The 13,120-nt window shown below is 47.4% G+C and overlaps 1 protein-coding gene across 1 annotated transcript; it reads right to left on the reverse strand.

Moving 5' to 3' along the window:
• Nucleotides 1-5,634: 5,634 nt before the first annotated feature.
• Nucleotides 5,635-11,154, reverse strand: LOC144490352 (derlin-2-like). Its single transcript, XM_078208113.1, has 3 exons — nucleotides 10,759-11,154; nucleotides 8,950-9,040; nucleotides 5,635-5,901 (listed from the first exon to the last, which is right to left on the reverse strand). Exons 1-3 carry the CDS (start codon nucleotides 10,991-10,993, stop codon nucleotides 5,766-5,768), a joined length of 462 nt encoding a protein of 153 aa, XP_078064239.1. The 5' UTR covers nucleotides 10,994-11,154; the 3' UTR covers nucleotides 5,635-5,765.
• Nucleotides 11,155-13,120: the final 1,966 nt, after the last annotated feature.

Here is a 13,120-nt window from a genome sequence, read left to right on the forward strand (position 1 = left end):
ATGCTTTGAATGCTCAGGAGCACTGTAACACTCACAGTCCTTGCTGGGCTGTCAAGGATTATGGTGCATAATATGGTGGAGTGTAGCATATGTGCATGAGCCAGAGCCCAGTGAAGTAGGCTGCTCATCAAGAGGTGGGGAGATGGTGCAGCCATCTACTTTATGAGAATGCAACCAAGGAGGACAAGCAGAATGAGATATACAGCTGGGCATCTGGAACTGGCTCAGTATGAGGATCTAATACTGAGGTACTTTTCCGAAGCAACATCGAAGATATAGATACACCCTCAGAAATTATTCAGCCGTTGCTAGATGAGCGTCTTTGATATAATTGACACTACATCTTTCAAGAGATACCCATTCTGCCACAAGGGAGAAAATCTAAAAATAATCTTGAAACTGTTTGGCAGCACAAAAGCTAAAATCATCACAAGTCAGTATTCAGCCATGCTGGAACCTGATGCCCCACATGTGCCTCTACTGCACTATATTACACATCTGAATCTCTGTTCACCCGAGTCCTCAGCTTGTCTGTACAGGGTCCCTCAGGTTTTTCCCTTCTCACCAGCAGGACCCATCCACTGCCACAATATAGTCATGATGTGGAGATGCCGGCGTTGGACTGGGGTAAGCACAGTAAGAAGTCTCACAACACCAGGTTAAAGTCCAACAGGTTTATTTGGTAGCAAATACCATAAGCTTTCGGAGCGCTGCCCCTTCGTCAGATGGAGTGGTTATCTGTTCTCAAACAGTGCAAACAGACACAGAAATCAATTTCTGTAATTTGATTTCTGTGTCTGTTTGCACTGTTTGAGAACAGATAACCACTCCATCTGACGAAGGGGCAGCGCTCCGAAAGCTTATGGTATTTGCTACCAAATAAACCTGTTGGACTTTAACCTGGTGTTGTGAGACTTCTTACAATATAGTCAGACAGACAGACATTGTGGTACTTCACAAGATGGTTATGTTTTAAAATGTCTCCATTAAGGTAAAATAGAATGTTTTGGATGGGGAGGTCATACTAAATCTCTTCCCAGTGACAGGCCAATGTGATCTAATTGTCTTGGGAAAAGAAACCCAAACTGAAAATCGAGTGACAGTTTTCATACCTTGACACAGAAAGGGACAGTGCTTTTTGGATAGAGAATAAGATTGATCATGCAGCTCCTGTGGGCAGGGTGTGCTAGCTATCAAGCAGAATGCTCGTGAGATCTGGTTCGCTGTATAGATAGGAACTTTGGCAATTTAAAGAACAAGGTGGACTTGCTGGTGGAAGCCAACTTCCTCAGGTGGAGTTGGACAACTTTCTAAGGATACAGGAAAATGCAAAGCTGGCTGTATCTTAGGATTGGTCCCTGCAAGATGATATATCTGCCATCAACATGGAGAATAAACAGCAAAAGGAACCAAATCTGTATAACTAACTGTCGTAAGAAGTCTCACAACACCAGGTTACGCCGGCATCTCCACATCATAACTAACTGTCACCAGGATGTGGAAATGCTAGCATTAGACTGGGATGAGCACAGTAAGAAGTCTCACAACACCAGGTTAAAATCCAACCGGTTTATTGGAATCACGAGCTTTCGGAGCACTGCTCCTTTATCAGGTGAGCGGGAATTCTTTCTCTGTGTCTGCTGTGAGACCGATGGGTCCATTTTGGTGGTGGGGCAGAAATTGAGCCCTTGGCTGAGAACTTCAATTTCGTCTGGTTGAAGGGTGTAGTCAGACCAGTTGACAATGGACTTCCCTCTAGTGGTACTATTTTCTACTGTGGAGGCTTGGTTGCTGCTGGTGGTGAGACCCTGCCACTCACCTGATAAAGGAGCAGCACTCGAGTGTCACACTAAGTGTCACCAGGACACGAGAGGAATCTTACCCAGATGTAAGAATAGGTATATAAAGCAAAGAATACTCATCACCACTATTCTAATGTAAAACATACAAATTCTGCAAGTGTGGGTGTTCACATGCTGGACAGGGGGTTAATGTTCAAACAGATATTAGTCCTTTATATTTTGCATCTGTTCCCACAAACCATTATGGGCAGGCGGCTAGATTGGAATAGAAAGTAATGTGATTGGCAAGCTACTCAGTTCTAACTGAATAGGCAATAAATGGTGACCATGCCTGTGACACCCACATCCCATGAAAGAATAAAGAAAAAATACAATTAATTATGAGATACATCAAAAGGAGTAAAGGTTATGTGTAATATCTGATTTTCATACAGAGAGAACAGTGAACAAGAGAGGTGAAACTGCTAAGACAAAACAACATGGTGATCGGGATAGTCAACACGGATTCGTGAAGGGTAAGTCTTGCCTCACAAATTTGATTGAATTTTTTGAGGAGGTAACTAAGTGTGTTGATGAAGGTAGAGCAGTTGATGTTATATACATGAATTTTAGTAAGGCGTTTGATAAGGTCCCCCATGGTAGGCTCATGAAGAAAGTAAGGAGGTATGGGATAGAGGGAAATTTGGCCGATTGGATAAGTAACTGGCTATCTCATAGAAGACAGAGTGGTGGTGGATGAAAGATGCCCTCATAAGAACAGGATATGGCGCTCGACTCATCGATCGACAGTTCCGACGCGCCACAGCGAAAAACCGCACCGACCTCCTCAGAAGACAAACACGGGACACGGTGGACAGAGTACACTTCGTGGTCCAGTACTTCCCTGGAGTGGAGAAGCTACGGCATCTCCTCCGCAGCCTTCATCATGTCATTGATGAAGACGAACATCTCACCAAAGCCATCCCCACACCCCCACTTCTTGCCTTCAAACAACCGCACAACCTCAAACAGACCATTGTCCGCAGCAAACTACCCAGCCTTCAGGAGAACAGTGACCACGACACCACACAACCCTGCCACAGCAACCTCTGCAAGACGTGCCAGATCATCGACACGGATGCCATCATCTCACGTGAGAACACCATCCACCAGGTACACGGTACATACTCTTGCAACTCGGCCAACATTGTCTACCTGATACGCTGCAGGAAAGGATGTCCCGAGGCATGGTACATTGGGGAAACCATGCAGATGCTGCAACAACGGATGAATGAACACCGCTCACCCATCACCAGGCAAGACTGTTCTCTTCCTGTTGGGGAGCACTTCAGTGGTCACGGGCATTTGGCCTCTGATCTTCGGGTAAGCGTTCTCCAAGGCGGCCTGCACGACACACGACAGCGCAGAGTCGCTGAGCAGAAACTGATAGTCAAGTTCCGCACACACGAGGACGGCCTCAACTGGGATATTGGGTTCATGTCACACTTTCTGTAATCCCCACAGCTTGCCTGGACCTGCAGAATCTCACTGGCTGTCCTGTGTAGAGACAATACACATCTCTTTAACCTGTCTTAATGCTCTCTCCACTCACATTGTTTGTACCTTTAAGACTTGATTAGTTATAAGGATTCGCATTCCAACCATTATTCTGTAAATTGAGTTTGTGTCTTTATATGCCCTGTTTGTGAACAGAATTCCCACTCACCTGAAGAAGGAGCTTAAGGCTCCGAAAGCTTGTGGCATTTGCTACCAAATAAACCTGTTGGACTTTAACCTGGTGTTGTTAAACTTCTTACAGGAGAGGTCCCAGAGGATTGGAGAATAGCCAATGTTGTTCCTTTGTTGAAGGGTAGCAAGAATAATCCAAGTAATTACGGTGAGCTTACATCAGTGGTAGGGAAATTATTGGAGAGGATTCTTCGAGATAGGATTTATTCCCACTTGGAAATAAGTGAACGTACTCGTGAGAGGCAACATGGTTTTGTGAAGGGGAGGTCGTGTCTCACAAACTTGATCGAGTTTTTCGAGGAAGTGATGAAGATGATTGATGAGGGTAGGGCAGTGGATGTTGTCTACATGGACTTCAGTAAGGCTTTTGACAAGGTCCGTCACGGCAGACTGGTGCAGAAGGTAAAGTCGCATGGGATCAGAGGTGAGCTAGCAAGGTGGATACAAAACTGGCTCGGTCAAAGACAGAGGGTAGCAGTGGAAGGGTGTGTTTCTGAATGGAGGGCTGTGACAAGTGATGTTCCTCAGGGATCAGTGCTGGGACCTTTGCTGTTTTTAATATATATAAATGATTTGGAGGAAAATGTAACTGGATTGATTAGTAAGTTTGCAGAGAGCGATGAGGACCATCAGAGGATACAGATCAGTTGGAGACTTGGGCAGAGAGATGGCAGATGGAGTTTAAATGTGAAGTAATGCATTTTGGAAGGTCTAATACAGATAGGAAATATACAGTAAATGGCAGAACCCTTAAAAGTATTGATAGGCAAAGGGATCTGGGTGTACAGGTACACATGTCACTGAAAGTGGCAATGCAGATGGAGAAGGTAGTCAAGAAGGCATACGGCATGCTTGCCTTCATCGGCTGGGGCACTGAGTTTAAAAATTGGCAAGTCATGTTGCAGCTTTATAGAACTTTAGTTAGGCCGCACTTGGAATATAGTGTTCAATTCTGGTCGCCACACTACCAGAAAGATGTGGAGGCTTTGGAGAGGGTACAGAAAAGATTTACCAGGATGTTGTCTGGTATGGAGGGCATTAGCTATGAGGCGAGGTTGGAGAAACTTGGTTTGTTCTCACTGGAACAACAGAGGTTGAGGGGAGACTTGATAGAAGGCTACAAGATTATGAGGGGCATGGACAGAATGGATAGTCTTTCCCAGGGTGAAAGAGTCAATTACTAGGGGGCACAGGTTTAAGGTGCAAGGGACAAGGTTTAAATGAGATGGACGAGGCAGATTTTTTACACAGAGTGGTGGGTGCCTGGAACTTGTTGCCGGGGAGGTAGTGGAAGCGGATAAGGTAGTGACTTTTAAGGGGCGTCTTGACAAGTGCATGAATCAGATGGGAATAGAGGGATATGGTCCCCAGAAGGGTAGGGGGTTTTAGTTAAGTCAGGCAGCATGGTCGGTGCAGGCTTGGAGGGCCGAAGGACCTGTTCCTGTGCTGTAATTTTCTTTGTTCTATTAACCCAACGCCAGAATGGATCTGTACTCTCTCTGCATGAAATCACAACCTTCACTTCCCACAGATTAAAACAAAGTATGAAACAAAGAGAAAAGATGATCTTGATCTTTCTGAAATTAGTAATGTCACCAGGGCTTCCATATATTTGAGAGTAGGAAAGTTTTTTTAAAAAAAAGATATAAACTAGTTTTTAAAAAGACATGGTTAATCCTGACTTGGGAAATCTTTTCCATTTCTGTCCCAAACAGGTCTCCCTTTTACCTCGGAATGGTGAACCTCCAGCTCCGAGCTGAATTTGAAGCTAGGTTTAAAGCCCAGTGTACAAACCCCAGATACAGTCCCAATAGATTCCCCACCTCACTCTCCTGAAACTGCCAACTCGTCATGGAGAATGAATGTCAGTGAAATGTTCTAACATGGGATTATCACATCACACGCATGTTTCTAAGCGGGTGTGAACCTGCACGGTTACAGCAGTCCTCAATCGGTGTTAAATACTGCATGTGTATTAACATTCTCTCATTACGGGCACCTGGAATATAATGGACTTAAACACAAATAAAAATGTTCAAAGCACAATGAGATATGCTTCAAAAAACTACTAAAAATATTCTGGAATTTGTCCATGATGATGCAATAACTGATCAGTTAGTATTTTAATTGCCAAAGTCGGAAAATCAAAAACCGTGAATGGACCACAATCTCTACATAAAATAAAAATTTAAAAATCAACATTCTTCAGTTCAGTAATGTCCAGAATATGAAGTATCAGTGCCTTGCATTAGGGTTCTGTTCATTCTGGCCCCCGAGTCTTTGCCCCTGACCCCAGTTGAATCCCCCAGGATGATCTTCAGGCAGCATGTTGTAATTGGGGTCATCCTCTGCGACGTCAAATATTGCCTTCCTGGAATTCAGAGAGGGGCAGGAAACAGATTTACACAGTGCTTGCGAATTGCTGTAAAAAGAGACTGCTGTAGCAGTATCCAATATAGCAGAGACTGAGTCCTGACTGATGGTGCAGCATTACAGGTACAAACACTGGTCTCTGGTTGGTACAACCAAACTCAGTCTCAAACCACATCACTGCAAACAAGGAATTCTTGCTAATATGCTGGAACAACCACCAAAACACAATGTACATCAGTTGATTTTGACTGCATTATGTGTGGTTATTATAGCTGGTGGGTTAAAAGAACAAAGAAAAGTACAGCACAGAAATAGGCCCTTCGGCCCTCCAAGCCTGTGTTCTGTATCCATCTGGCCAGCCCGCCTAAATCCCATGTGATTTTAGTTTTCGTACCAGTCTGCCATGATTTGTCAAAGGCCTTACCAAAGTCCACATAAACTACATCCACAGCCCTTCCCTCATCAATTTTCTTTGTTACCTCTTCAAAAAACTCAATCAAGTTGGTGAGACATGACCTTCCCTGTACAAAACCATGCTGCCCGTCACTAACTGGTCCATTTTCTTCAAAATGTGATACATCCTGTCCCTCAGTATCTTCTCCAAAAGCTTCCCCACAACTGATGTTAGGCTCACCGGCATATAATTTGCTGGATTATCCCTGCTTCCTTTCTTAAACAAGGGAACAACATTGGCTATTTTCCAGTCCTCTGGAACCTCGTCTATGTTCAAAGAAGATGTGAAGATATCTGTTAAGGCCCCAACTATTTCTCCCCTTGCCTCCCGCAGTAACCTGGTATCCATCCGGCCCCGGGGACTTGTCTACCTTAATGCAATTTAGGATACTCAACACTTCTTCAATATATTGACGTGCTCAAGAGCATTCACACACCTATCCCTGACTTCAATATCTATCATGTCCTTCTCCTTGATGAATACTGATACAAAGTACTCATTAAGGATCTCACCCACTCAAAGAACAAAGAACAATACAGCACAGGAACAGGCACTTCGGCCCTCCAAGCCCGTGCTGCTCCCTGGTCCAAACTACACCATTCTTTTGTATCCCTCCATTCCCACTCCATTCATATGGCTGTCTAGATAAGTCTTAAACGTTCCCAGTGTGTCCGCCTCCACCACCTTGCCCGGCAGCACATTCCAGGCCCCCACCACCCTCCGTGTAAAATATGTCCGTCTGATATCTGTGTTAAACCTCCCCCCCCCTCACCTTGAACCTATGACCCCTCGTGAACGTCACCACCGACCTGTGGTTCCATGCACAACTTCCCCCCATTGTCTCTGAGTGGGCCTACTCTTTCTCTTGCTCCTAATATATGCATAAAAAGCCTTGGAAATTTCCTTAACCTTGTTTGCTAAAGACATTTCATAGCCCGTTTTAGTCCTCCAAATTTTTAATTTAAATTCCTTCCTACTTTCACTGTACTCCTCAAGGGTTTTGTCAACTTTTAGGTGCCCAGACCTATCGTATGCTTCCTTTTTACCAAGTTTACAATTTCCCTCGCTATCTATGGTTCCTGAATCCTGCCATTTCTATACTTCATTTTTGCTAAGATATGCCACACTTCAATTGGCCTTTAAAAGCCTCCCACATGCGAGACATGGATTTTCCCTCAAATAGCCGCTCCAAATCCACATTCCTTAGTTCCTGTCTAATTTGGATGGAATTGGCCCTCGCCCAATTAAGCTCCCTCATCCAAGGGCCACTTTTTTCCTTATCTATGACTATCTGAAATCTTATGGAATTATGGTCGCAAAGCTCAAAATCTCCCCCCACTGAAACATCGATCACCTGGCCCGGCTCATTCTCCAATACTGAGTCTAGTATGGCCCCCTCCCTGGTTGGATTGTCAACATACTGTATCAAAAAGCCCTGCTGGACACATCTAATAAATTGCTCTCCATCCGAGCCCCTGGGTGCAAGGGAGTCCCAATCAAAATGGGGGAAGTTAAAGTCACCCACCACAACCATGGGGCTTTTTTCACACCTTTTCAATATCTGACAGCTCCTCTGTCTCCTGCAGGCTGTTGGGAGGTCTGTAGTACACTCCCAACATTGTGAATTCACCCTTCTTATTCCTGAGCTCCACCCATAATGCCTCACTACCAGATCCCTCCAATGTCTCCTCCCTCAACACAGCTGATTAGGGAGCACAATCCCTAATCAGCAATACAACTCCCTTTTGTTTCCCTCTCTGTCTTGTCTAAAACAACAATATCTGGAATGTTGAGCTACCAGTCCTGTCCCTCCTTTACCCATGTCTCCATAATTGCAATTACATCATAATTCCATGCAGTAATTCAGGCTCTCAGTTCATCTGTCTTACCTGTTACACTTCTTGCATTGAAGCAAACGCACTCCAGACCTACAGTCCCACTGAGCCCTGCGGCCTCCCTCTGACTGCTCTTACTCTGCGCTATATTTATCTCAGTCTCACTTTTTTTCCCCCAGTCTCTACACTTACTGGCCTGCTGCTCTGGTTCCCAGCCCCCTGCCACACTAGTTGTACAGGTCCCACCTTCCCCAACATTATGTGAACATTATGCTATAATAGACTTGAAGTCAGTTCTGGGGCACATGTACCAACCTCGTGTGGCAGCAAGAGCCTGAAGCCAATGCTGAGGTCGCAATTGAAAAGCCACATTGGCCTCAGCAGCTTTGGCTGGGTAGGAGGGGAAATCACAGCAATCTGGTAGCCACCTGTCAAAACATGTGCTTGGGGCAACAAGGTTTGCCTTGGCTGAAATATTATTGAAGAGTTTGTGAGCACAGTGTTCAGGTGGGAGAACTTGGAGCTGGATATGAGAATACAGCAAGTGACACTAATTTCAAGTCCAGCATCAGTCAACGGCCTTCAGGACAGAGATTCGGAAGTAAAATTACCAGAAGCCAAATAACAGAGCAAGAACAATGATTACATGCTTCTTGGAGTGAAGGGGACTTACCCCAGCACTCAGGAAGTTCCATTTTGCCAAATATATTTTGATCATTGTATCAACAAAAATGGTATTAATTATAGGAAAACTTACAGAAACCCCGGAGTCACCAACAGCTTCACTCCTCCTGGCTGATTTGGGAATACATCTTCCAGGAAGTAATATATATGTCCGACTGCAATCCCTGTATGAGAGAGAGAATACAGAATAGAGGCTTGTCTATTCAGGATCTGATATTGATTCCTGTGGCAGAATGATTTGATACTGTAGAGATGGGGAGGGATTGGGATCAGATAATGCTCCTGAACCTCACACACAACAGATTAATACTTACAGAGACTCAATGGCTCAATTCCTGCAGTCCGATGAACTAGAACAAAGAATAAAGAACAATACAGCACAGGAACAGGCCCTTCGGCCCTCCAAGCCCGCGCCGCTCCCTGGTCCAAACTAGACCATTCTTTTGTATCCCTCCGTTCCCACTCCGTTCATGTGGCTATCTAGATAAGTCTTAAACGTTCCCACTGTGTCCGCCTCCACCCACCTTGCCCGGCAGCGCATTCCAGGCCCCCACCACCCTCTGTGTAAAGTACGGCCTTCTGATATCCGTGTTAAACCTCCCCCCCTCACCTTGAACTTATGACCCCTCGTGAACGTCACCACCGATCTGGCAAAAAGCTTCCCACCGTTCACCCTATCTATGCCTTTCATAATTTTATACACCTCTATTAGGTCACCCCTCATCCTCCGTCTTTCCAGTGAGAACAACCCCAGTTTACCCAATCTCTCCTCATAACTAAGCCCTTCCATACCAGGCAACATCCTGGTAAACCTCCTCTGCACCCTCTCTAAAGCCTCCACGTCCTTCCGGTAGTGTGGCGACCAGAACTGGGCGCAGTATTCCTTGGGAACAGTAGTAACTTGGACATCAATTAACCGCAGTAACTAGGACATCAATCCAAGGTGGATAGGGTCGTAAAGAGTGCCTTTGGTATGTTGGCCTTTATAAATTGGAGTATCGAGTATAAAAGTTGGAGTGTTATGGTAAGGTTATATAAGGCATTGGTGAGGCCGAATTTAGAGTATTGTGTTCAGTTTTGGTCACCTAGTTACAGGAAGGATGTAAATAAGGTTGAAAGGGTGCAGAGAAGGTTCACAAGGATGTTGCCGGGACTTGAGAAGCCGAGTTAGAGAGAGAGATTGAATAGTTTGGGACTTTATTCCCTGGAGCGTAGAAGATTGAGGGGAGATTTGATAGAGGTGTATAAGATTTTGATGGGTATAGATAGAGTGAATGCAAGCAGGCTTTTTCCACTGAGGCTAGGGGAGAAAAAAACCAGAGGGCATGGGTTATGGGTTAAGGGTGAAAGGAGAAAAGTTTAAAGGGAATATTAGGGGGGGCTTCTTCACGCAGAGAGTGATGGGAGTGTGGAATGAGCTACCGGATAAAGTGGTAAATGCTTTATGCGTAAATGCGTCCAAGAAAAACATGGACGAGTTCATGGATGAGAGGGGTGTGGAGGGATATGGTCCAAGTGCAGGTCAGTGGGACGAGGCATAAAATGGTTCAGCACAGACAAGAAGGGCCAAAAGGCCTGTTTCTGAGCTGTAACTTTCTATGGTTCTATGGTTCTAATCCACTCTGCAGTTGATTTGGACTGTGAAATTCTTCCCCCCGTCTCCCCCCCGCTCCCCCCGCCTGTCCCCCCCTCCGCCACATTGAAGTTTAAGAGCATGATAATAAGCAGATTGATCTCTCTTTTATAATATTAAACATTCAGAAACAATTCAGCAGTATCTACTTGAACCAGTTTACCATCACACATAAACAATGATTTGTTAAATTAAGTGGGTCTGGGATAAGCATGAATGACTTGGTAATTTCAAACACTTCAATCTTACCCAACAAATCAACGATGACAGAATTGCCCAGAAGCAGTGAGAATCCCATCAGGACCCACGGTAAGAATGGAGCCTGGAAGTTCAGCAGCCCAAAGAAATTCATTCGTACAAATGGGTTCCTCCTGCTCCAAATGTACACCAGCATGATGGTAAAGGCCTGGCCCAGGAAGAACAAGCTTGCAAAGATTCCAAACAGCTGAGTATTAGAGTCAAGGGTTACTGGATTGGTTCTCATACAGTGAGCTGTCTCAATTCAATGCATTTGATGAAGGCTAGCCTGATTCATCTTATTAGGGCATCAGAGCACAAACCCCCAGCGTATGTTATGAAGCCCAACAAGACCCCAACAGTCTTTTCTATTTTAGCATTAGAGAGAAGATGCTTAACTCCAGGTGCGATTTTACTGACATACTAGTATGACAGAGGGGGGTGGGGGGGGGGGGGGGGGGAGGGAGAGCAGGGGAAGGGAGAGGAGTGAGCGAGAGCGGGGGGGAGGGGAGCGAGCAGGGGGGGGGGGGGGGGAAGAGACAGAGCACGCGAGCGGGGTAGAGAGAGAGAGCACGCGAGCGGGGAGAGAGAGAGAGTGCACGCGAGCGGGGGAGAGAAGAGAGAGTGCACGCGAGCGGGGGAGAGAGAGAGAGAGAGAGCACGCGAGCGGGGGAGAGAGAGAGAGAGTGCACGCGAGCGGGGAGAGAGAGAGAGAGAGTGCACGCGAGCGGGGGAGAGAGAGAGAGAGAGAGCACGCGAGCGGGGGAGAGAGAGAGAGAGAGAGAGCACGCGAGCGGGGGAGAGAGAGAGAGAGAGAGCACGCGAGCGGGGGAGAGAGAGAGAGAGAGAGAGCACGCGAGCGGGGTAGAGAGAGAGAGCGCACGCGAGCGGGGTAGAGAGAGAGAGAGAGCGCACGCGAGCGGGGTAGAGAGAGAGAGAGAGCGCACGCGAGCGGGGTAAGAGAGAGAGGAGAGCGCACGCGAGCGGGGTAGAGAGAGAGAGAGAGAGCGCACGCGAGCGGGTAAGAGAGAGAGAGAGAGCGCACGCGAGCGGGGTAGAGAGAGAGAGAGAGAGCGCACGCGAGCGGGGTAGAGAGAGAGGGGGTAAAGAGAGAGAGCCGCACGCGAGCGGGGTAGAGAGAGAGAGCGCCGCGCGCGGGGTAGAGAGAGAGAGAGAGCACGCGAGCGGGGTAAAGAGAGAGAGAGAGGCACGCGAGCGGGTAAAGAGAGAGAGAGAGAGAGCGCACGCGAGCGGGGTAAAGAGAGAGAGAGAGAGCGCACGCGAGCGGGAGAGAGAGAGCGGGGGAAGAGAGAGAGAGAGAGCGCACGCGAGGGGGAAGAGAGAGAGCGGGGAAAGAGAGAGAGAGAGAGCGAGCGGGGAAGAGAGAGAGAGAGGGGGGAAAGAGAGAGAGCGCACGCGAGCGGGGAGAGAGAGAGCGGGGTAAAGAGAGAGAGAGAGAGAGAGCGGGGAAGAGAGAGAGAGAGCGGGGAAGAGAGAGAGAGAGAGAGAGCGGGGTAGAGAGAGAGAGAGAGAGAGCGGGGAAGAGAGAGAGAGAGAGAGAGCGGGGAAGAGAGAGAGAGAGAGAGCGGGGAAGAGAGAGAGAGAGAGAGAGCGGGAAGAGAGAGAGAGAGAGAGAGCGGGGAAGAGGAGAGAGAGAGAGCGGGGGAGAGAGAGAGAGAGAGAGAGGAGAGGGGTACAGAGAGAGAGAGAGAGAGCGGGGTACAGAGAGAGAGAGAGAGAGGCGGGGACAGAGAGAGAGAGAGAGCGGGGAAGAGAGAGAGAGAGAGAGCGGGTACAGAGAGAGAGAGAGAGCGGGGAAGAGAGAGAGAGAGAGAGAGCGGGGAAGAGAGAGAGAGAGAGAGAGAGCGGGGAAGAGAGAGAGAGAGAGAGAGCGGGGAAGAGAGAGAGAGAGAGAGAGAGAGAGCGGGAAGAGAGAGAGGAGAGAGAGAAGCGGGGAAGAGAGAGAGAGAGAGAGAGAGCGGGGAAGAGAGAGAGAGAGAGAGAGAGCGGGGAAGAGAGAGAGAGAGAGAGAGCGGGGAAGAGAGAGAGAGAGAGAGAGCGGGGAAGAGAGAGAGAGAGAGAGAGAGGGGAAGAGAGAGAGAGAGAGAGAGCGGGGAAGAGAGAGAGAGAGAGAGAGGGAAGAGAAGAGAGAGAGAGAGAGAGAGCGGGGAAGAGAGAGAGAGAGAGAGAGCGGGGGAAGAGAGAGAGAGAGAGAGAGCGGGAAGAGAGAGAGAGAGAGAGAGCGGGGAAGAGAGAGAGAGAGAGAGAGGCGGGGAAAGAGAGAGAGAGAGAGCGGGGAAGAGTGAGAGAGGAGCGGGGGAAGAGAGAAGAGAGAGAGCGGGGGGGAAGAGACGAGAGAGAGAGCGGGGAAGAG

The sequence above is a fragment of the Mustelus asterias genome, unplaced genomic scaffold, assembly GCF_964213995.1.
Source record: "Mustelus asterias unplaced genomic scaffold, sMusAst1.hap1.1 HAP1_SCAFFOLD_3193, whole genome shotgun sequence".
Taxonomy (NCBI): domain Eukaryota; kingdom Metazoa; phylum Chordata; class Chondrichthyes; order Carcharhiniformes; family Triakidae; genus Mustelus; species Mustelus asterias.

What these genes read in the sequence shown, in the direction of transcription:
- LOC144490352 (XM_078208113.1), bottom strand. Translation starts at nt 10,993, where the DNA reads ATGAGAACCAATCCAGTAACCCTTGACTCTAATACTCAGCTGTTTGGA. An exon ending in TGTCATCGTTGATTTGTTGG is followed by an intron (nt 9,041 to 10,758) that starts GTAAGATTGAAG and finishes TCTCTCATACAG; the next exon opens with GGATTGCAGTCGGACATATA. An exon ending in TTGGTGACTCCGGGGTTTCT is followed by an intron (nt 5,902 to 8,949) that starts GTAAGTTTTCCT and finishes TCTGAATTCCAG; the next exon opens with GAAGGCAATATTTGACGTCG.